The sequence below is a fragment of the Cricetulus griseus genome, assembly GCF_003668045.3.
Source record: "Cricetulus griseus strain 17A/GY chromosome 1 unlocalized genomic scaffold, alternate assembly CriGri-PICRH-1.0 chr1_1, whole genome shotgun sequence".
In the NCBI taxonomy this organism is placed as follows: domain Eukaryota; kingdom Metazoa; phylum Chordata; class Mammalia; order Rodentia; family Cricetidae; genus Cricetulus; species Cricetulus griseus.
Window position 1 is genome coordinate 227,095,193 of NW_023276807.1, and position 23,551 is coordinate 227,118,743.

The 23,551-nt window shown below is 39.2% G+C and overlaps 1 protein-coding gene across 5 annotated transcripts in view; it reads right to left on the reverse strand.

Annotated features, from left to right (window-relative positions):
* Fndc3a (fibronectin type III domain containing 3A) overlaps positions 1 to 23,551 on the reverse strand; it is a 153,959-nt gene that overhangs the window by 19,475 nt on the left and 110,933 nt on the right. For all 5 annotated transcript variants that reach the window (XM_027390163.2, XM_035453295.1, XM_035453294.1 and 2 more), the window contains 11 exons: positions 20,241 to 20,478; positions 15,638 to 15,907; positions 13,895 to 13,953; positions 9,903 to 10,060; positions 9,747 to 9,806; positions 8,632 to 8,770; positions 6,847 to 6,900; positions 4,535 to 4,659; positions 3,041 to 3,215; positions 2,804 to 2,890; positions 992 to 1,130 (listed from right to left, as the gene is read on the reverse strand). In XM_027390163.2, coding sequence (XP_027245964.1) covers positions 992 to 1,130; positions 2,804 to 2,890; positions 3,041 to 3,215; positions 4,535 to 4,659; positions 6,847 to 6,900; positions 8,632 to 8,770; positions 9,747 to 9,806; positions 9,903 to 10,060; positions 13,895 to 13,953; positions 15,638 to 15,907; positions 20,241 to 20,478 — 1,504 coding nt within the window. The remainder of the gene's footprint in view (positions 1 to 991; positions 1,131 to 2,803; positions 2,891 to 3,040; positions 3,216 to 4,534; positions 4,660 to 6,846; positions 6,901 to 8,631; positions 8,771 to 9,746; positions 9,807 to 9,902; positions 10,061 to 13,894; positions 13,954 to 15,637; positions 15,908 to 20,240; positions 20,479 to 23,551) is intronic.

The following is a 23,551-nucleotide window of genomic DNA, read 5'->3' on the forward strand; positions in this document are numbered from 1 at the left end:
CCTTGTCTACACTGTTGTCACCACTTTTCAATAATTACACCTTATCTTCCCACATGCATAAACTTGGCTCTTCAATCATTTTTGGTGGCTGCACAATATCCCACTGACTTTAGATTTAAATGGAGTTTGAAACTTGTACATATTTGTAATACAGTGATTTTGTTACTGTGACTACTGCCATAATGAACACTCTGTACCGTCCCTCTGATCTCATTTAGTGTAAGAAGATGTTCAGCATGTTTCAGTGAGTAACTCAGGGCTTTTGTTGTTGTTATTTTAATTTTTTTTGAACTAATATGACTCAGGTGATGCTGGCCCCAAAGTCATCAGTTTTCCTGTTCACACAAAGCTGTCCCTGTTTGTCCTCTTACAGTGGCTCCCCAATTCTTTTAGTGCCAAACCTAACTAGGAACTGTGAGCACACGGCTTTCCACAGATGGATCCTCCATGCAGGACACATTTCCTATCTGACGACCCTGAGTTTAATAAGTTCACCCAAGCACCACAATCACAATGTTCCTGAAAAACTGGCACAAACACCCTGCTATACATTTTACAGGAACCCAAACCGCATCTTCATGTTAACCTGGTGGATTAAACTTGGGCTTTCTGTGAGAAAACTCTTCAGGGAACTGTGTCCATCAACAGTATCTCTGTCTTCTGAATGACTTCCTGTGGGTCTAGCCTTTCACCCCAAAGGCTGGTACAACATTAACAATTCACATGAAGAGCCTTTGTTTGAGCAGGGCTAGATATAGCAATAATTTATCCACCTGGACATATTCCCATAAAAAAAGGAACATAAATTTTGAACTAGCTGCTCATGTCTTTTCTTCTCCTCCTCGAAGGATGAATGTAGTAAATTTCTAGCAAAAGGCACCCCAATACTTTCACAACAGTGGTCTATATTGCTCTTCAATTTTAAGAACAAAGACAAAATTCATAATTAAATTACTTTTATCAAACATAAAATAAAGCAGGATCATCTTACCCCAAGTAATTTTAAAACCATGAGAGTGTATCTTCCCTTTAACTGAGGGCTTCACAGGCACCCCTGGTTTGTCAGGACAGGTACTGAATTCCACTACTTCACTCGGGTTGCTTTTACCTTCTGAGTTATAAGCAATGACCTGTGATGAGAACACAAACTTAATACTTGTGTGGTGGTTTGAAAGAAAATGGCCCCCAAAGGGAGTGGCATTATTAGGACAGGTGGCCTTGTTGGAGGAAGTGTGTCACATGGGGCTTTGAGGTCTCTTTTGCTCATGTTTCCCTCACTGTGTCTGTTAGTTCCCCCTTTTTTCCCCATTTGTATCCCTCTGATCTCCGTCAGTTGACTCGTTGCTCTACACTGAACTGAACTCTGAAACCAGTTGCAGAGAGGGAGGATGTCTGGGAGGCCAGCATGGGATTGATTCAGACCCCTGAACATGGATGTCAGTGAGGAGGCCTTGGTACTCTATGGGGCCTCTGGTAGTAAGATCAGTATTTATCCCTGGAGTAAGAATGGACTTTAGGAGCCCATGCCATGTGAAGGGATGCTATCTCAGCCTGGTCACATGGGGGAGGGCCTAGGCCATGTCCAGGAAGATATGACAGACTTTGGGGATCCGCCATGGAGGGCTCTACCCTCCATGGGGAGCAGAGGGGGGATGGAGTGGAGGACTGGAGGGAGATGAGGGAGGAGGGGAAGGAGAGGGAGCAAGGGATTGACATGTGATACAGGCTTGTTTCTAATTTGAATTAATAAAAAAATAATTTCTTGGAAAAAAAGTACATACTTCCTTGGTATTTTATAAATCTACAAATATGAAAACTGTATTTGGAAAATGAAATGATCCTTTATAAAACAAGGCAAAAAATAACATTATTATAAACTATATAAATCAAATTTTCTATTTTTAAGTTTGCATTTTTTAATATTTTCAAGGAATACCAAAACTTATGTTTGCATTTTAATAGTGAAAACTATTTATAATGCCATCTATCACTTATTTGAAATGATTTGATTAAATGAGCTCTGGTAGGAAAATATCAATGTTTAATTTATCAATGAATAAGCATTCTGTTATAATTTTAGGTTTGTTTCTATTAACTGTAATTATTAAATAATTCAAATGCTGAGCAAGTTAAAGAGACAAAACATATCTTAGAGCGATGCCAGACAGGGAAGATAAATTCCAGAACTTTCCATAAAGGAATTTTCAGTTTGTCACTGATGAAGCATGCATGTGACACAAAGGAAGAATTATACCACAACTAAAACATCACCACTTAGCATTGTCAATCATCACAAGAACAGATTGAGGCAGGGGTCACCAATGGGCCCCAAAACGATTATGAAACCCTGGTAAGGAATACTTACATATGACACTTTACTCACAAAATGCTTACTACCAGCAAAAGGACAAAGAATAACTTTTCAATTAAGAATCTGGTAGATATCACCTCCTTTGAGGCATTACCACTAATATTATATAATGAATCTGTCTGGCAAGACATGATGCCAAAAATTGTATCGGGTATGTTTTAACATGCATATTTTAAATCACAACACAGATAAGAGCCCCACAAAATGTTAAAATTGGTTCTGAATGCATATATATAAAGTTTGAGAAGTATTATTACATTATAATTCATAAGTTAAAAAACAGAAATGCCCATTAGAAAAGATAGAATTACTTAAAATTTAAAACTGAAGGAATGGTTTAGAAGGAACACACAATGGAAGTATGTACTTGCTTTTAACTTAACAAGAACAAGAATAACAAGAAATACAACTCAATGGGCTTTCAAAATTTACCTTAAATTTATACTTTGTACTACGTCTCAGATTTTTTACTGTGTAAGAAAGATCTTCTCCATCATATTTAGGCTTAAAACCATACCCCTGGGAAGAAAAAATACAGTTTTCATTAAAAATCTAATTGCAGAAATATAAGGAGTAACAGATACGTGAAGCTCTGTGATGACATTTAATAGGATTACCACTGCACCAAAATGACCTCAACTCTTATTTAAACTACATATTCATACTTACTGATGTTTCCTCCTCCATCTCTAAAATGTAAGAGATTCCTTCATCTGATGGTGTTCCTGAGGGCTTACTCCACTGTAGGGACAGCCAGGTGACTCCAGCCTTGGTCAGCACAGGACTTGCTGGTACAGAGGGGGCACAGCCTGAAGTGTAGTATAAGACCTCTTCACTAAAATCGCTGTTGGAACAAAAGATTTTTGAAAAGGAGTAAAAATTACTTTTATTGATAAAAAGCCCCTCCCCCAACTAATGGTATTTCTTCACAATAAAAATTTTAATTTTTGTTGTTGGAATGGGACTCAAATCCAGACCCTAGAGCTGGAAATGCTAAGTCATAGCCCTATCAATGAGCTTCAGTCTCAGCTCTGGAAAACCAAACTGAAAGGATCTGAAGCACCTTAAATGTAACCCGGTCAGACACCAAAAGGTTGTTATTCTTTCAAATGTGTGCATTATGTTCACAGTTTTTAATCTTTTGTAAGTGAACGAATTCAATGAAAACAAAATGCACAGTGGCCTGTAGGAAAGAGAACACAGTAAAAGCCACCCCCTGTATACGTCTGTCACAGTTCCATATGCCCGCCAGCCACAGGAGGCAGAAAAGATGGTTCTCATAAATGCCATTCAATGTGGTAGGAAATGTAAATTGTGCAATTAAACCAGTCAACTCCCATAAAGGTGAGCAGGGGAATCTCTAAAATCAAACAAAGTAATAGTAATTCCAACAGGCCTCTTCAAAGGTTCAGGTTGTCTGAGCTACACTGAGAGAGAGACCTTTTAAGAAATAGAGAAAACAAACCCTGAGACAAGGTTGGTTGTAAGGATTACTGACTATCCACCTAAATAAGAACCACACTAAATTCAACCAAGCTTGTTCACTGGTTTTGACCCTAAATATGATTTTATTATTTCACTCACAAATAAACTATAGAAATTTGGGCCTTTCAAGATAAAAAGGGGAGATGGGCTGCAGAGATGGCTCAGAGGTTAAAAGCACTGACTGCTCTTCCAGAGGTCCTGAGTTCAATTCCCAGCAACCACGTGGTGGCTCACAACCATCTGTAATGAGATCTGGTGCCCTCTTTTGGTCTGCAGGCAGACATGCAGGCAGAACACTATACATAATAAATAAATAATCTTAAAAAAAAAAAAAAAGATAAAAAAGGGAAGGGGCACTTTCTATTCATGCCAAGGACCAAGGATATAGAACCCACCAGATTCTAAACAAAACCATGGAAGCACACACACACTGATGATTAAGTAACAACAACAACAACAACAAAAACCCTCGAGTGAGGCTGGAAAAGTTGTTGAATTTAATCTTTCCTGGCACCCCTATGTCACTAAGACACTCTCTTCCGGCCTTTGCTAGACCATTACGTTATCAACAAAATAAAGCAAATTTGTCAATGGGTAATCTGACTAAATAGTCATATATGTGAAGTTAACTAGATGATCCAATATATATATATATATATATTTTACAAAATGTCTTACCTTATACCATAGTCATTTTTGGCTGATAATCTAAATTTACAACCCATTGCTGGTGAGAGTTTGGTAATTTTAAATTGCTTCTGTGAGCCCATGTAACACTGACAGAATTCTCCATTTCCTTTCCCCTAGGAGAAATGGCTAGTTATTATATTTCATATGCAGCACAAGAGACAAATCACATCAGTTCCTTTGTGATATTTATTAGCTGATACAGTATATGTTAACAGAAGTATGTTTCTGGGTCTTCAGTTTCTCTGGGTCTTCAGAGAAACCTGAGATACTGGGCATCTTATGTATGGTTGACTTCAGGTACAGAATTCTAAGAGCAGAAGTAGCTCTCCAAGTAGACTTGCATAGCTTCTTGAATTAAATATGTTGTTTCAGCCAATGCTAAGGTCCTGGCCACAGTAAGGTATGGACCTTACAATTTCCATGGGGAAAGGTAGTTATGGTGACAGGCTCCTCTCTGAGAAGGACAACTAGCCACTCTTCCTTAATTCATGAAGAGTTCTTTGAGAGCAGCTTTGAAGCCTGTCTCTAAACCTCTTCCTAGACACTGCTACATATCTAAGAGGTTTGGAACAGCGGCTGCTGTTCATTTAACACTGAAGGATTCTAGCAGAGGGAACAGCCCAACTAGACAACAGAGAGAGGAAAGTCAGGCCACCTCAGGACAATGGGAATTTCAGAAATGTTAGGTGTGAAATAAAATGGGCAATCTCCTCTTTTTCCACCCACTTTCCATTCTCGTACCTCAGTCAAGAGCAGCGGGGGGGGGGGGGGTGTTACTTCTGCTTCTCGGAGGAAGAATTGCATTTGGCTCTTAAGCTGAACTGTCTTATTATTTTAAATGGCATTTAGCTGAGTCTACTGCATGGTCTAAGAACAAAATCATATATTCTGAATAATGGTAATTTTTTTTCTCTAGTCAGGACACTATGACTGTATCCTCAGTCTTAAAGTCACTAAGTTAATTACAACTTCTTGGATAATATAAAGTTGTATAATATAGTATAGAGTGATATCTTTAGCTCTGTTTTTTTTTTTTTTTTTAAATCAGGAATGCCTTTAGTAATGGTAGAAAACTACCGAACAATGAACTAACTTTCTATTCCTGTTATACCTTATCAGATTTCATCATTTATCAAGAGGATGTGGTTTTCCTTCTGTGATCAAAAGTAATCTTATTCTGAATTCTCTTAGCATTTCTGGATAAAACCTTTTCAGCTATGCTTTATTATTCATTTAATATAACACTAAATCCCCGCATTATCAATAGAATTTCCACCCCCTCTGGCCCCTTCTCGCCCGCTAAAGCAATAGAGTAAGAGAGAACGGGAAAACTGACAAGAAAATATCACACTCAACTGTATAGCCCAGAGTGCTTGCTGTGGCTGCCAAAGACGCCCAGAGCCTAACTAATCCCCCGTCCCCGAGTCACCTTGTATGGTGACAGGACTGAAAAGTGTGGCTAGAATAAGGGTCTTGAGAAAGAAGGCATCCTTGATTAGCTGCATGACCCACAAATTCAAGCACAAATCACCTCCCAAGAATGTAGGCAGGAGTAAGAAGAGTAAGGGTGCTGAAACAAGGCCCCAGATCATAGAAACCGGCTGGGGCAAGAAACAACTTTTGGCCCAGTGAAAACCACATCATATTTTTGGTTTTCAGAACTGCAAAATGTTATTTAAGTCATCAAGTGTATGGTTATTTGCTATACAGGCCATAGGAAACAAATAGTCTTGCTATTAAGGCCAGCATGAGGAAATTCTAGTGCTTGTGAGAAAACTCCAAGTGAACGAGACAAGAGTCTTTCTTGTAAGCTCTGTTCCTTAATACCATGGGATGCTCTTGGAATGTGCTTTTGTGCCCTTCCCAGGTGGGGCAGATAGGATTATTTATTATCACTGGCTCTTATTTGTTTATGTATCTCTATGGAAAACCATGCTTTACCAAGTGTAGCTCATCCTTGTGTTTTTGTCATGTATGGCTTGTCCTTTATTTGGGTGATAAACTGTCAGATGCTCTGAATAACACTGGCTATTGCGTGAGACTTTAGTCCGCCTCATTTTTAGGCACCAGTCTCCTAGGTAGTGCTGCAAATAGAGAGGTAAACAATGGTTGCTGCTTGAAAAAACACACAATTAACAACCTTCATAGGGAAGTTCAGTTAGTTACCTTTTCTGAGAACACTTAACCATTCACTTAATCTCCATATAAAATATTGTTTCTTAATATAAAAACATATAAAAATGTTGTATCTGAAGATACACCGTACTGTAACAACTGAAAGGATTCAATGATGTACTTACCTCATCCCACTCTAAAATAAAGCTTTGGATTTTAGAACCGTTGTCACTGGGTGCCTGAAACAGTAGAAAAAAAAGAAATTAGTCACTATAAATAACAAGGAACCACTTTATGTCACAGATGGTATCTGTGACTTAGCCTTTAAAACTGGCCATAGTGGAGCCAAGGGCTGGCTCAATGGTTAAGGGCAGTTGGTGCTCTTACAGGAGGATACAGATTTGGTTCCCAGAACCCACATGATGGCTCACAACCATCCCTATTTTCCAGTTGCAGGGGATCTGATGATCTCCTTAAGGAGCACTAGACATATACACACTACAGGCAAATACTCATACATATAAAAATGAAAACATAAAGCAAGAGGCCACCTATATTTTTCTGAATACTCTATAATCTCCTTTAACTAGAACTATTCTAACTTCTGTAATTCTTAGAACAATTCATTTTGCTCTAAAGATTTCATCCGGGTTAAGTTCCCAGCATTTTTACTATAACTCACCTCACAATGTAAATGAACTATTTTGTAATATACCAAGGAACTAGGCTATGGAAAGAAAGACAGCATAGGGCCATGCTGGGATCCCTGCAGCTAGACACAATGTACCCGTCACCCCAGATGGCCACACATTATCCATTTGGCTTTGGGGAGGACCCCTTGGCATTTCACCATAGCCTTTAAGCAGTCCTGAAATGAGAATTCCAATCCTCTTTCTAACAGCTTTCCTCCTATAATTTCAACCCACTTCCGTTGACCAAATGATCATGACTTTCTTGTAACTGTATCTAAAAAGAAACTTGACTCTTGAGACTCCTAATGTGTTAACGTTAAAACACTTAAGATACTGTGAGTCAGTAGTAACAACTGATTGACACAGCAACAGCAGTTCATGGTGAGCATGATGAGACAAAAGAAAAGATTCTTGGAAATCCCAACTTTTCCTTAGCAAAGGGAAAGACTTCAAAAACAGACTGTGAGAAGGGAGGAGCTAAACACCCGTTCCCCAAGACTTCACCATTCTAGATTGCTTTAGTCTAGCTGTCTACTTTCAATAACCTAAGGCTCACCTTCCCATTTTCCTCCAAGTTGGAGGAAACTATTATGTGTAACCCAGTGAATCATCACATCACCTTTATGCTATTCCTTTACTCAAATTACAGAAAGAGAAAAATGAGGCCTTTGTCTGACACCGGAGGATAACAAGTTTTAAAAAAGAGAGGGGTACTGGGAATGGAAGTCAGTTGTAGTGTTTGCCTAACACATGGAAGGCTCTTCCATCAATCCTCAAAACCTAGTATGGGAGGAGGCATCTACTAGTCAGCTTGGACTGTTTACTTAATACAGTTCAGGTTATCCTAAAGAGAATGAAATTGGGAAACCTGAATCAGAATGGCTTGTGGATATATCCCTGAGGCTTTTTCTTGACTGCTAGTTGATGTGGAGGGCCCAACTCACTATGCTGGTCCCATCCCTAGGCAGGTGGGATTGAGAGCAAGCCTTAAGTGTTCCTCCAAGGTTTCTGCCCTGACTTGCTTCAATGATAAGAGTGTAACCTCTAGGACGAAATAAGCTCCCACAAGCTGGTTTTGGTCAGTGACAAACACAGCAACAGAGAGTGAGTTATCTGAATACCTAAAAAGCAAACAACAATTTTAGTGTACAACGAGAAGAACCAGTTACTTAACTGAACCTCGTTTGGTCTCCAGAAACAATGGACATTTAACACAAGGCAGGGAAAGCAAAAAAGAAAAAAATATCTAGTTAGAAATAACCTACAGAATATTCTCACCTTCCACTGCAAGGTGAGAGAGTTTTTGGTCCGATTGGCTATCCTCGGTGAATTGGGTGTATCTGGCTCACAGCTCAAGGTAGTGAAGCTCTCAGCCTCTGAGGGAATCCCCTTTATTGAATTGGACTCTGCCAGCACTCTGCGAGATAAAATAGTTTTATCCGTTTTACTCTCAACAGTTTTCAGCTTTATGTACATCCAAGTAGAAAGGTGCATTGCAAATATTGTACACCAAGAAAATAAAGTATTACCTAGAAGTAAAAAACATCCCTTAAAAATAGTATAGTATAAACTAGTGTTTTGTTTTTACTCTAAGTCAAAGTAAGAAAGATCTTTAAAATTGTGACAAGATTGTCTCTACATACACACACACACACTACCTGAAATTAACAATTTTTCAAAACATTATTCTTAATATGCTGATATTTCTATGCTATTTGAATCTATTTCATTGAATCACACAATTCATGATTCAATAATGGTGTCAATCCAGCTTGAAATATATTAGGTTGGACAATGTTTTGAATGTAATTACAAAAAATTTACTTACAGTGTTAATGTATAAAAGGAACATTCCTACCCGCAAATAGTTTTTTTAAAAAAAACTCCAATTGGGCTCCTGATGGGGAGGCCACAGAGTTAAAAACTTAGTGAAATATACCAGAAAATCATAAGGCATTATCTGAATTGCTTCTAGTAAATGTTATGGAATCTTTAAAGTCCTAATATCCCATGCTCTTTCCAAGACACGCTGAAGATTAATATACACAAAAGTAAACAAGTACTGTTTATGATTCTGTGTCTCAGCATCTCAGAAGCTAGGTTAAGTTTGCAATATTAAAGCACACACTGCAGCCATCGTTTACAGCACCCTTTGAAGCCTTTGTCCCACAGGCAGGGGAATTAGCATTCCCCTTCCTTTACTGTAACATTTAAACTTGAATTAAATGTTTAAACATATTTGGATTATTTTGAGAAATGATAATTATTCCAATAAGAAAATTAAAGTCCACATTTTTAGTTTAACATATTCCAGATTTTAAAGGAAACCACTCATGACAACAAAACAGCAAAGCTTAACCCTCTGCTGTGTCCATCAAAAAGACAGTCCTTACTTTGCATGGTAATCTGTGGCTGGTTTCAGGTCATTCAAAGTGACACTTGTTTCTTCTCCTCTGGGGTAGGGGAAAAAGAATGTAACTATAGTTAGCAAAAGTATCACACCCCATTAACCCATGTAACAGGTAAGAGCAGGACCAGAAAATACCTACACATAAACACTTCTGTATTTCCCTTCCTTCCCAGTGCTCGACACCAGGATTTCGTAGCTGCAGAGCTCTGGCACAGTTGTTTCATTCACTTCACCATTCATGAAGCTGGAAGGAGGTGACCAGGTAAGCAGGGCTGTCCTTGCTTGAATGTCTGAGGCCTGCAGAACAAAATACCAACAGGTGAAAGCGCTCTAAAGGAGAAGCCACGTCCTGTCTCTAACTATCACCTAAGCCAAGTCCTGTTTCTATCACCTACAGACTTTTCTGGGACACTATGCCCAGGAAACACAGTTAAGGGAAATTTGAGGCAGCTCTAAGTTTCCCCCTTTGCAGCCCACTGTTACAGAAAAATGTTTGATCTCTCCTTCTACTAACTAGGCACATAAATACTTACTTCGGAGCGAGTTACGGAAAAACTTCTTGAGAAATTAATTTCAAAGATAATTTTCCTTGCTTTTGTATTGTGAGACAAAGTCTTGTCTCAAGGTAGCCAGGTGGCTTTGAACTCAAGATCTCCATGTTTCAGCCTTTCAGGTACTGGGACTATAGTAATGAACCAGACCTAGAGTTTAAGCCCATGATTCTCAACCTGTGGGTCGAGACCCTTTAGGAGCAAACGACCCTTTCACAGTGGTCATGTTGTAGATATCCTGTATATCAGATACTTACTTTATGATTCATATTGGTAGCAAAATTACAGTTATGTAAAGTAGCAATGAAATAATTTTATGATTGGGGTCACCATAACATGTGGAACTGTACTGAAGGGTCACAAGCATTAGGAAGGGGCTTAAATCATGGGCTTAAAGAGATTAGAAAGGATTTGAAATGGAATATAACTTGCTAAGAAAGTAGGTGATTAATTCGGGAATTTCTCATCTCCTGAGCTTATACAGAAAGCTAACTTTTAAGGAAAACCTGGTAATTTCACTCTAAGACCCAGGAGAAAGAAAGGGGAGCTAAAGGACTTCTCTGCAAAGATCACAGGAGACAGGGAGGCAGCCAAGTCCTGAACAACAAGGGTAGTAAGCAGCAGTGTCAACCATTGCATGGCAAACAAGAAAGAACGTAGCATCAACAACGCTTTAGAAAGCTGTTTTGTGTTGGTGCTATCAGGGGGATTGTAAAAAATTGTATTTTAGAAGCAAAAGTGGACCCACACTAAACTACTCTGAAATTCTTGTGTGAGGAAGGAGTAATAATTTCGTGTGCCAGGGATGGCAGGGATGTGTGGGTTTCAGAAAAGCACAGTGATCACATGTTGATGATTGGCTGCTAGAGAACTGAAGGTAAAGAGGGGCAGGAAGGAACCCTGACACTGCTGCCTAGGGAAACTCAGGTGACAGCTGCCATTGATGTACTCAAGAGCACAAAGGGGTCTCATTCAATTTCGTTTTAATTTTAAATGAACAGAGAAAAAGTCTTGAAAATAAGGTAAACAATTTTACTGAAGAGCTGCTGGCAAAGCATCCCATTTGGGTATTCTTTAGGATGTTTCAGCAGCCAGGGTTCTGGAGTGTAGCCAAGTAAAGCTGATTTAAAAACCAGCTAGGATTGTTTCCTCTTGTATACTACTTCAGAAGAAAACATGCTTTCATATCCACCTCACTTGCTTAGGGCTGCACTCTGAAGCAGGCAAAACAGGCACACTGGTCCCTTCACAGGAAGAACAGTTAGAAGGGGTAAGAGACTCAAGGACGCTCAAGTGAGCAGTGCATGAGTAATCACTGAACCCAACCCTGCAGTAGCTGGGAACTGACCCAACTGTCTATGGATAGCTCTAAATATTGATAATGGCCAAAAAGAATAGGCAGAAAATGAAACAATGGTTAGAAGTCAGTGGATTACTATGGTATGTTTCAATCTGTGAAGCAAGTTATTGTGCCTGTCAATTTATATTACAGTAAAATGAAACAGGAAGTGAACTTGGAAAGCAATTCAGAATGACAGCAGTGCCACGAACTGTGACAAAGACTGTAGAGGAAGAAATGTTGATATTTCTTGGATTTCCAGAAACACTAAAGCAAAAGAAACACTCAATCCTCAGTCTGGCCCTGTAGTGCGCCAGCAATCCCAGAATTCAGGAGTCCGGGGCAGGAGGGCTATAAGCTTGAGGACAGGCAGGACCACACAGCAAGACTGAAGACTGTCTTAGAAAACAAACACACAACACACACAAAGTGAGAAAGGAACTTGGAGTCAGAGAGTTCTAGAATCCCTAAGAGCAGAGAATGGAGAATGCTTCTGAGGAAAGACAAAAAAAAAAAAAAAACAAAAAAAAAAACACATGCAAATGGCAAACATATTTAGTTCCAGGCATGACTGAAACAGAGATGTTAGGTTTCAAAACTCAGAATAATTTCAAAGGTCCTAAATAAAAAGACAAAACCATGCCAGCATGACCAGTTCAAGACACACGAGGATACAGCACCCTACTATTCAGAAGAAATGACTTCTGAAAGGCTTAGCGACATTCTGGGCCACTCAACCCTGAATGCACAGCTCGCTCTGAAGTAAGATGCACACTGACTTTCCTACAGTGTGAAACTGAGTTACTCAAGCGAGCATCTATTCTTCCTATTTATGTGCGCACAAATGTGGACTGTAATTTGTGCCACGTCAATGACTTTTACATGCTACTATGTTTGCAACACTGCTCCAGACCCTCCACTCCATCCACAACACCTACCGGCCACTTTTCCTTGAAATTTCAGCTCAACCTTCCTTTTGGAAGACAATTCCCTACTATCTTTGTCAAGGTTTAGTTCCTCTATTAAACACTTGGGTAGCATTCTCTCTGTTCTTGTGGTTCACACTTAATAATTAAAAATGGTTCAACTTTTTTATTTTATGTGTATGGGTGTTTTGTCTGTATAAATATCTCTGCACCACATGTGCCTCGTGCCTGCAAAGGCCAAAAGTAAGTGTTAGATTCCTGGTAGTGGAGTTATAGGTGGTTGTAAGCTGCCATGTGGGTGCTGGGAATTGAACCCCTGTCCTCTCCAAGAGCAACAACTGCTCTCTTCCTCTGAGCCAACTCTTCAGCCCCACACTTTGTAAGTTTACATTTACTACATGGCGATGATTCTATTAAAGGAAGCTGAAGGGACAGGGGCCACACTTTCCAGTCCATTTCCAGTTCCATGCAAAGCAAATAGCATTTTATACACGGTCAAATGTTTATGGAGTGAATAAATACATTTAATTTGGTGACCTCAATAAAGCAGAGCGTGTAAAACCACACACAGAATCACCTAAAAATCCTGGCCTGTACTTTGCAACTCGGAAAACTAATCAAAGAGGCACATCACTCAAATATTAAATATAAACTAAAAACAATGCAGTTACCTTTAAAAAATGTTATAAACGGGGCTCATTATTTTACTAAATTACCTTTTTATGCCAGGTAAACAATCTTAAGATGATTGTTTTCACTTTCTGTGACCACTTTTAACATTATTCAAGAAAACCAGCATTAGCTGTTACATCACCCTAAAACAAATCTTTCCAGGGCCACTAACTTCCTTCTCTTCCCCCTTTCTGTTTTGTTTTATGTAGAGTTTACAACATTAGTGTTGTTTTTAAATGGGAAATGTATACACTTCTTTGATTCTTTTAATTATCAGTGGAGAACTTCCTATGCTTAATGGGTTTAAAATTTTTCACTCAGTATGAATACTATCTTTTGTCGTAGCCAATGTAAATGTTTCTCCCGGCAGGTCACAGCCTTTATACAAGTCATTGGGATGCATATAAAACATTTTATCTAGGCCTTTTGTGTTCTCATACATACTTCTATAACTTATTTGGTTGTACTCAGTGTTATGAGATGGGAAATACTCATGTTCTCCTTGTCTCTTCTAGGCCACTCACACCATGATGAGCTACTAATTGCCTCACATTTCTATACAGTTAAAATAAAAGTCTGAATGAAAATGACAGAATTCTACATGGCTACACTAAACAGCAAGAAAAATACATGGGATACTTACCACTGGCTTGACAATGTTGGAAAGAAATGCTTCAAATGCTTTAGTTTCTTCATCTTTTTCTTAAAAAAAAATTAAAAAGAAAAACTTACATGCAAATATTCTCTTTCCTCTAGTTTTCTAGTTTTTAATCCTTATTCACACACAGGAATCTGCAGCCTTCACCATTCATCTCCTTCAATTTCTATTTTAACTGTTTCTAACACTTACAGTACCACATGCACATATGCTGTATCCAAATAAGTTGCGTGTATGTGTGCTGTATACATGTAAGTATGTGTGTATGTATGCTATATGAATCTAAGTATCCGTATTTGTGTGTGGCATGCATGTATTATGTGCTGTATGCATGCAAGTATATGTGTATGAGTGCTGTATGCATGTAATTAGCATGTATCCAGCCACCTAAACAGTGGCGTTTCTTAAATAAAGTGTGCTCTCACTCATGATGGTAAAACCCCCTCTCCTCTGGAAGGTTTCTGTTTGCCATACTCATACTATTGTTTTCATTTTTCGTTTTCAGTCTCAGTGTATATTCTAAAATGGCCTGGAACTTTCAACTCTCCTGCCTCAGCTTCCCAAGTGCTGGGATTACAGGTATGCAACACTATACCTGGCTTTAATTTGTGAACTAAGTATTTAACCACAGTTTCCCAGATAGACGCAATCTGCTGTAATTCATAGCAACCACTGACATACACAAAACTTTAGCCCAACTCTTTTGAGACATCAGTGCAGAAAAGGATATTCAGATAGTCTCACAAATGGCGAACATTTAAATGTTAACACACAAACCATGAAGCCATTAAAGCACTGTTTAAATTGTGAAGAATGTAAAGGTTAAGGAAGATGAAGGTGAACACAATTTTGATTTTGCTCCCAAAGCTGGAAGCATTCTAGTTGCTATCACATTTATCAGCTGCATCATTTGATAATTCAACATGGTAAGAATTAGCAGCATCACTTTAGATAAGTACATTCAAGGACTGAGAAAACTACAGTGTTAGTTTTTGTGAAAAGACATGTTAGTCTGCCTCACTGGCACATTTGATGAAACTTAAAATACAGTATGGTCTACCTTTAGAAGTTAAAACAGGTAACAGTATCAAGGAAATCTATGGAAATTAAGATAGGCATCAGTGAGAGGCTTAGCATTATAGCCTAAGTACCTGGGCAAGAACCTCACACTCTAGACACATGGAAGACAGGCTACTGTTAACCTAGCTTGTATTTACCCTATAGAGATCTGACTCTAATACACATTAAAGGTAGTGTTCAGAGTTCCCACGCTGACAGCCACATGTTAGGGGAAGGGCTCAAAGGAAGAATAAACTTCTGTAGCAAAGGGAGGGAGATTATTCTAACTACAGAACATGCAGAGAGGATTGGTTAATGGCATGCTAGTTATCGTGTATTCATATATGAAGAGGCTGAGAAAATAAAGCCTCAGGAAAAAGCAAGACAGCCTGATTAAAGGACCAAGAACAGAAAAAAATGGAACCCTGGTTAATCTGTTTTCCTATCAGATGAAACTTAACTAGTAACATTTATGATAAAGTGAAATTACTAGAGACATCCTAAACATGAAAGCAGCTGTCTAGCAATCATTTAGATTCTAAAACATTTCTCCCAGTTAGGGAAGTGCTAGGCTTTGAGTTTCTGTGGTCCAGGATGAGACAGCTGAAAGGTGAGGTATAGTTTTAGCAGTTTAAATGATGAAAGAGATCAGAGATTCATCAAGAGTACCTTCTATTTCTGAATCTACTTGTGTACAACCTCTTCCTCGCCCCGATTTGTTTCTCGCCGATCCTGTGTTCATACCACTGGCACTCTGTCCTTTAATGAGTCCATTGTGTTCGCTTATGGGAGAAGGACACTTCTGGGGTGAGGGTGGAGGGCTACTCATCTTATCCTTCTGTGTTCCTTGGCGATCTTTCAATTTTTTCTGCAAACGCTCATATGTTTTACTAGATCTTTCATCTCTGAAGTTGGCCCTGCCATGTGTAGAGTGGGCATCTAGAAGAAGTAAAACACAGGTGTCAAAAATATAACTTTCTCTAAATGAATCTATGTCACAATACAAGTACAGATGGTAAGCCTACCATATCATATACAAATCATTATTAAATATCATGAGTGGTTTTGTAAAACAAAGCCATTTCTATGTCTCCACTAACAGAATCAAACTTCCTGACTTGGTTACAATTCTATGTACAGTAACACAGACATTTTCTTTACCATGTTCCCAACTATCACTCTGCAGAGAAACAGCATGGTGGTCTGCTGTGTCGCTGAAGAAAAAGATCAGGCCGACTGGGTCACAGCTCTTCTTTCACTGTCTGTAAGTTACTACTACCCAGACTTCTTTTAATATCAGACATATAAAATAGAGAAGACACATCACCATTGTAAATTCCCTTATGATATCCTTCTAAAAAAGAATATCATCACTAAAAAAAGTTGTAGCGGTTAGCAAACAGAAACTAAATGGACTGTAAAATTTATTTTCTTAATTTTGTATATGAAATATGTATTGAGGAAAATATTGAGAAAAGCCTAACAAGTCCCACAGTAAAGGAAACAGTTTTAATTTAGCCATGCTTTCTGAAAATTAGCATAATATTGCTGAAATGATAGGATATACAGAATAAAATTAGATATTAAAAACAGGAGTTTGGATATCTACACATTAAAGAGTAAATGTAGGTCTTTATAGTATACTACATATAAGTCAAACATCCCAAGGTGTAGCTGAAAATACAAAACTCTCAGAAAGAAACAAAGGGGTTTCTTTCTGCATGACCTTGGACTTGGTCGTACCTTTCAGATAAGACATGAAAAGCACAAACAAAGCAAACAGATAGGACCTGCTCAACATTAGGGCCTTTTCTCTATCAAGGCACACCACCAGGAAAGTGAAAAAGCAATATGGGGGTGGGGGGAAATACCTGCAAACCAAGGATTTGATGAAGGACTTGTATCCAGATTATACAAAACATACATTAGAATAAAATGCCAACTCTATTAAAAATGAATATGCAAATGGCCAATAGGCATCAACAAAATAAGGAAGAGGACAAAACCACAAATGGCAGAAAATAGGCAACTAGGTGGTTATAAAGGATAACAGATGAGGAAAAACTGGAACCCTCATATGCTGGTGGTAGGGACAGTAAATGGTAGGATCAGTGAACAGACAGCCTGGCAGTTGCTCATCACACATACCCTGGCCATATTCACACATGCCCGGCCCTTCTACTCAGAAGTGTGAAATGTGCCAATGTAAACACTTGTATACAATGTTCTTAAAAACATCACTCATAGACAAGCAATGAAGTGTCAACTATCTGGGTGCTAGCTGGGTTGGTCAGCCCGCCAGACTTCCCTCATTGCTATCCAGGCAAGCTTTCCAGCACTGCCTCCATGCAGCCTGCAGCAATGAGCAGGGCCTGGTCTGCTCTCAGGTCCTCAGATCAGGGTCACTCGAACTCACAGCACGGGGACAGATCTACTGTTTTGCCCAGACAAGGTGCAGGGCCCTCTCTCCCAATTGCTGTACGGATGATATGGGTGGTGGTGGTGGTGGGAGGTCTAGCACTCCTGCTCTCATGCCCTCAGGGGTGGTTCATTTACACCTCTGCCCCCCAAAACACAATTAGCTCTAGTGTTCTGCCAAGACAGGGAGCAGAACTGTAGCATGAGAGTCAGGGGTAGCTCTGCCACTTTTGTGACCCCAGGGCCAGCTCTCTCTTACCTGCCACAGGAGATAACAGGTGAGGAGGGGAGGGCATCTTTCTTTCACCCATTGCTACCATACGGCAGAGGAGGAGTGATGGGGTGGGAGGCAAGGTTAGCTCTCCTGCTCTCATGTCCTCAGGCCCAGAATCAGGGCTATGGGTTGTCCCACCCCAACATCTACCAACTCTATGAACTACTGGAGCACGTGAAGAGGACAAACCTACAGATCCAAAACAGCAGGATCTCCATGAAACAGGACAGCAACCGGATATCCAAGAGGAGTCCCAGTGAGAGCCCATAATTGATGGTGTAGCAGAAACCAGAGGCCTTGAGCAAGACCAATGACTCTCGGCAATGAACACTTGCAAGTAAAGATGAATGGACTAAAGGGTATACTGTGTGACTCAATGGGCCACACTAGAGCCTCCACGACAAGATTCTTCTTTTTTTGTTTTAGTTTCATTTGGTTTGGAGTTTTTCTTTTAAATTTGGATTTAATTGTGGGGGGAGGTTGCAAGGGCAGAAGGCAGAGAAGAGGGGATAGGGAAATAAATGGATCAGAATGCATGATGTGAAATTCACAAATAATAAATAAAAGTTACAAAATAAATATCTTAAATTTAAGAGCATATATCTTTCTGAATCCTTAAATGAGTAATACTATTTACAATAAAAACATCAAAAGATGTATGTAAAATATATTAATATGTGTATATATTTATAACATATAATATGTAATATAATATGTATATTTATATACAATACACATGTATTTTTTTTGCTTACCTTGACAAATAAATGTGCATATTTGCTTGAAAAAAGTGTCAAATATCACCAACTAATGAATGGTTGAACAAAGTGTTGTATGCATACACTCCAAGTCTAAAACTTAACCACAAAGTGGATGAAATGCATGTCACAACACAGATGAACCTTAAGTTAAAAACCTAGACAGAAAAGATCACAGCTCACATGGACACTTTAGATGCTGTAAATACAAGGAAATACATTGCTATACAAATGTCAATGAGATGCAAAGTCTAGAACAAACAACAAAACAGAGACAGAAAATAGATTAAGAGTTGGGGCAAGAGAAGGAATCAGAGCAGACTACTGACAGATTAAGGTTTCTTTGGGGGAGGTAGAAATGATTTCAAATTACATGTCCCTAAGCAGAAATCTGAAATGCTCCAACGTCTGGAATTTTGAGTGCTGAAATGACACAAACAGGAAACTCCACATGAACAGTGATGGGTTGTGAAAAATCACTAAATATTATATGAAAATTACCATCAGGGTATGTGCATACATGAAGTTTGTGTGTAAGAGTACATGTGCATGTACAATAACTACATTTGAAAACTTTTCAGGTAAAGCATAATCTGTAGAGAAAGTATTTTAAAAAATTACACTCTTTGTACAAAACAGTAAACAGAAAAATCCACTAAAACCTAAGAACCATAATTAGTCCGTATTTTAAAAATGTACTTCGGTTACTCAGAGATGCATTTATATTTCATCTATGACTCAAGATAAAACAACAAGAGGAACCACAGAGAAAAAAAACAGTATATTGCAGCAGAGTAGATCTGGGAGAATGAAAACCCCAGTAGCTACCTAACGTGACTTTGTAGATACCAACCGTTCTGAAGCTCAGCTGCTTCTTCTGTATTTTGGAAGTATTTCTGAGGATGACACGAGCTAATGCATTCATAAGAACAGCATACAGTGAAGTTCCAGTTCTGTAAGGGTATGGCTAAGAATGAAGTGCTTCACTAGGTCCCACTCTGGGAACCTACACAGACAGCACTCGACTAGAAAGGAAGCATTTGCTGACTAGAAAACCAGCCCACCCAGCTCCTCAGACCTAGTGTCACATTCCCTAACAGTAAGCTCAAATGTGATGCAATTTGTCCTCCACCACCCCTTAGCTGGTGTGTGCATGCAAGCCTTCTCCTTTCCTTCATATCACTGTGAATTATACTGCGCATCATTTAGAGACTGTGCCACACAGTCTTTGTTTAAATTGAGGCTAATGTGAGATCTGTTCTGGCAACAGGAAGGAATATCAGAAAGCCAGAAACACATATAAGTCTTGGGCTAAAAGAAGATTCTCACAGAAGATATAAAATTTGAGCTACAGGTATATAGGTGTTTAAAGCTATAGCAAAGAATAAGATTATCACTGTCTGTGTGTGCTAGTCTTGTCTTTTGTAGCTCACTTAGGGGATCTCAATCTCTCATAGAACCCAGAAACTTTTCATAGTGGCACCATAGCCTTTAAAGTTAAAAAACAAACAACAACAACAAAAAAACCCTGTTATTTCTTGCTAAAAATCTCCCAGGAGAGACCTGTTGTCTAACATGACTCCATTAAATACTCTGATATAACTGCTTCTCTGATTTTCTGTTTACTTCCTTGCATCTGTTTACTTCCAAGAAACCTGTTGCATCACAAAGACAAAGTTGCTTAATAGTGCTTGGGTAACAGAAAACCACTCTGCTATCATTATCATGTGTTATTTTCTATATATGACATAAAGAGAGCATCTTTTATATCCAAGTAAGGGAGAGCCAATTCCACAAGGCAGGGGTGTTTTGGATATCTTACCTACATCTGCATATACTTGTGAAGACTGATACTGTGGCATATACTGTGTTGCCATGTCGCCAGCTCCAGTCACTGGTGAGTACATATGGCGTGGTGGAGGGGGCATCATGGTTGGGACAGGAATGAAACCAGGTAGAGGAGGATGTGGGGAGCGGTGGATAACTGTGTGGCCACCAGGATGAAACTCTGGTGACTGTGGAACCACAACGACTCTTCGAACACCATTGTCCTCAATGACCTACAAAATGAACATCAGGTTACAAGTTTCTTCTGAAGGAAATAGAAACTCTTCAAATGTACAGAGAAGGAACTTGTATACTATTTATTAGGATTCAAAAGAGTGACAGTCATCATGAAAAATATTTTCTCAACACATTAGGTACCAAATCAGCACTGAGAAACAAAGTAGTCCTTCAATATAATATGAATGCTATTTAATGTAGATCTTAAAATACTGATGGGAGTAGCCACATGATGAATGAACATGTATGAATGAATACTATAAGCATCGACTGGTTTGGGCATAACGGGGTCAGGAATTTCCTTTTCTTTAACATGACTGAGGGTGGGTCAAAAACCAGTTGAAGAAAGACCAAAGAGTGCCAGATATCTTATGTCCTGGTTAAGAAAAGCATCTGTAACACTGGGGCTTAAAAATTATACTTTCCTTTCTCTGGAACCCAGCAGGGGGTGGTGCTGCATTCTTGAAATCCAAGTACCCAGAGGCTGAGGCAAAAGGATCACAGAGTTCCCAAACACCCTGATCTACACAGTGAAATCCTGCCTGAAAAGAAACCACAACCAACCAACCAACCAACCAACCAAATGCTCCCTATCACACACCATCACTTTCCAAAGGGTTACAACTCTGAGAATCAAATTTTAAGAAAATAATAAATTCCTTTAAAGAAAACAGGAATGCCTAAAAGGTATAGGATTTTAGTACTTCCCACCCCCCCCCCCACCCCCCCCCCACCCCACCCCACAAATACCTAGCATTTCAGGAAAACAGAACAATTACTATACCAAAGTACTAATTTAAAGGCAGATCCACTTATATTTAAGGATAACAAGTTCTGTACCAAGTATTTGTTTGGTAGGTACAACATTCATCAACCTTTGTTTCAGGAACTTAATGGGGTTAAAGACTTATCTATGGAAATGTGAAGCGATTTGTCTATAACACTGTGCTGGATATACCAATTCATATTGGAGATTTATTTATTTTATGAATATGAGTGCTCTATCTGCATGTATATCTTTATGCCAGAAGAGGACATCAGATCCCACTATAGAGAGTTGTGAACCACCATGTGGTTACTGAGAACTGAACTCAGAGCCTCTGGAAGGGCAGCCAGTACTCTTATTAATCCCTGAGCCATCTCTCCAGAGTTTTTCTTTTTTCTTTCTTTCTTTCTTTCTTTCTTTCTTTCTTTCTTTCTTTCTTTCTTTCCTTCCTTCCTTCCTTCTTTTTTTTTTTTTTTTAAACAGGGGACAGGGTTTCCAGGGTTTCTGTGTATATCCCTGGCTGTCCTGAAACTCACTCTGTAAACCAGGCTGGTCTTAAACTCAGAGATCTGCCTGCCTCTGTCACTCTAGTGCTGGGATTAAAGGTGTGAGTCAACACCACTGGCTTAATACATGTTATTTCCATGTCCTGCTGGGTCTGCACCAATATCCTGTGTCCAGTGAAATGAATCCCTTGAATCTGCCTTTTTTCTAGTCAACTCCGTTCTGAATTGAAGTCTCTGGCAGACGTTCATCATACACAGCATAGAGGGAAACTGAGCTGTTTTCTGGAACTGCCCCCTCCCCTCCAACTAGAAGGGAGTCTGGAGGTCCTAAGTATAGCTTTTCAGCCTCAAACCTAAAAGGCACACTGAGAGACCTTGAAAGACATTCTGAGTGAAGTGAACCCCAATTATCTGCCACAAAGCACTTTCACCTTCATTATACTCTGATTTGTAATTCTTAGAAGACAACTAGCTCTGAGAGGATTTGTAGCCATCTCCACAGCCTTCAACCTTCCCATTCATACCTTCTTCACCAAATCCTGAACCTCTAACTTCAGTCAGGACATTCTTGACAATGACATACATTGACTCTGTATCTTATACTTTTGTTGAGATTATTTTCATCTTCATTTTATTTCCTTCTCAAACTCTAGACATGTGAATCCTATCTATCCATCCAAATCCAGACACAACATTACCTCTTTCATTCAATTAAAAATGTTTTTGAGCAAACAAAAAATGGATAATTTAGGAGAATTCGGTGCAGCACAGACATCTAATCCTGAGTTCACCCTGCCCAGAGGACATCTGGTTGTGTCTGGAGACACTTTAGGGGCTTAGTCATGTACAGAGGTTAGGGATGCTGCAATTGTCTTGGAACACAGGGAACAACAACTGTGTACAAATTACCCAGGGAAAACGTCTACAGAAGCAGGTCTAGAAATCCTGATACAATTCTCTATTTAATAGGATTACTTTGGCTGCTGAATTGAGAATAGAGGTATGAAGGACAAAAGCCACCACTGATACTAGGCAAAAGCTGTTGGTGGGCCACAGAGGGTTACAGTGGGCTGGTCCAAGGTTGAAGCAGGAGGGGGTTAGAAGTGACCCTCATTTGCAGATTTAAACGCAGATTATCTGATGACTCCACTCCACGAAGGAAGTTAGGATAAGACTGTGTTCCACTAACTGTGATAAGCAAGGCTGGAGGGCAGAGAAAGGTGTTTTTTATGGAGTTTAGCATTCAGAGTTTTAGGATTCAGAGATGAGAGTTTTATAAATTTCTAAGATATCAAAGTGGAAATATTTAGTAGACCAATTAAGAACCGGTTTGCAGTTCCAGGAAGATCTAAGGAGAGCCTGTGCATCAGGAGGAAAACACAATTACTGGGTAGAGTTTGGAAATTTGGTGAAATGTGTCAAGGGGGAAGGCTCAAGCTGTCAAAAGCTAACAGGGCAGGTAGATGGAAAATAAGTGGGGAGTCATTACTAAATAGGTTCACAGCTTTAGTTTTAATCACTGTAAAGAGTTCTGTGGATGGGTGATGGAATGTGAATGTATTTGGTAACACTGAGTGACACATCTAAAAATGTTTAGGTTGTTATAAATATATGCCATGTGTACTTCACCACAAGTACAAAAACAAAAGACCAAAAATTCCCTTGAGAAACACAAACCAAACCAAACCAACACTAAAAGCCAAGAGCTGGACCAGAACCAAAAAAACATGGAGCACTTCAATGAATGATTTAGGCAGCTATAGCTTGAGAGCAAGGCCTAGAGACCTCACAACTGCC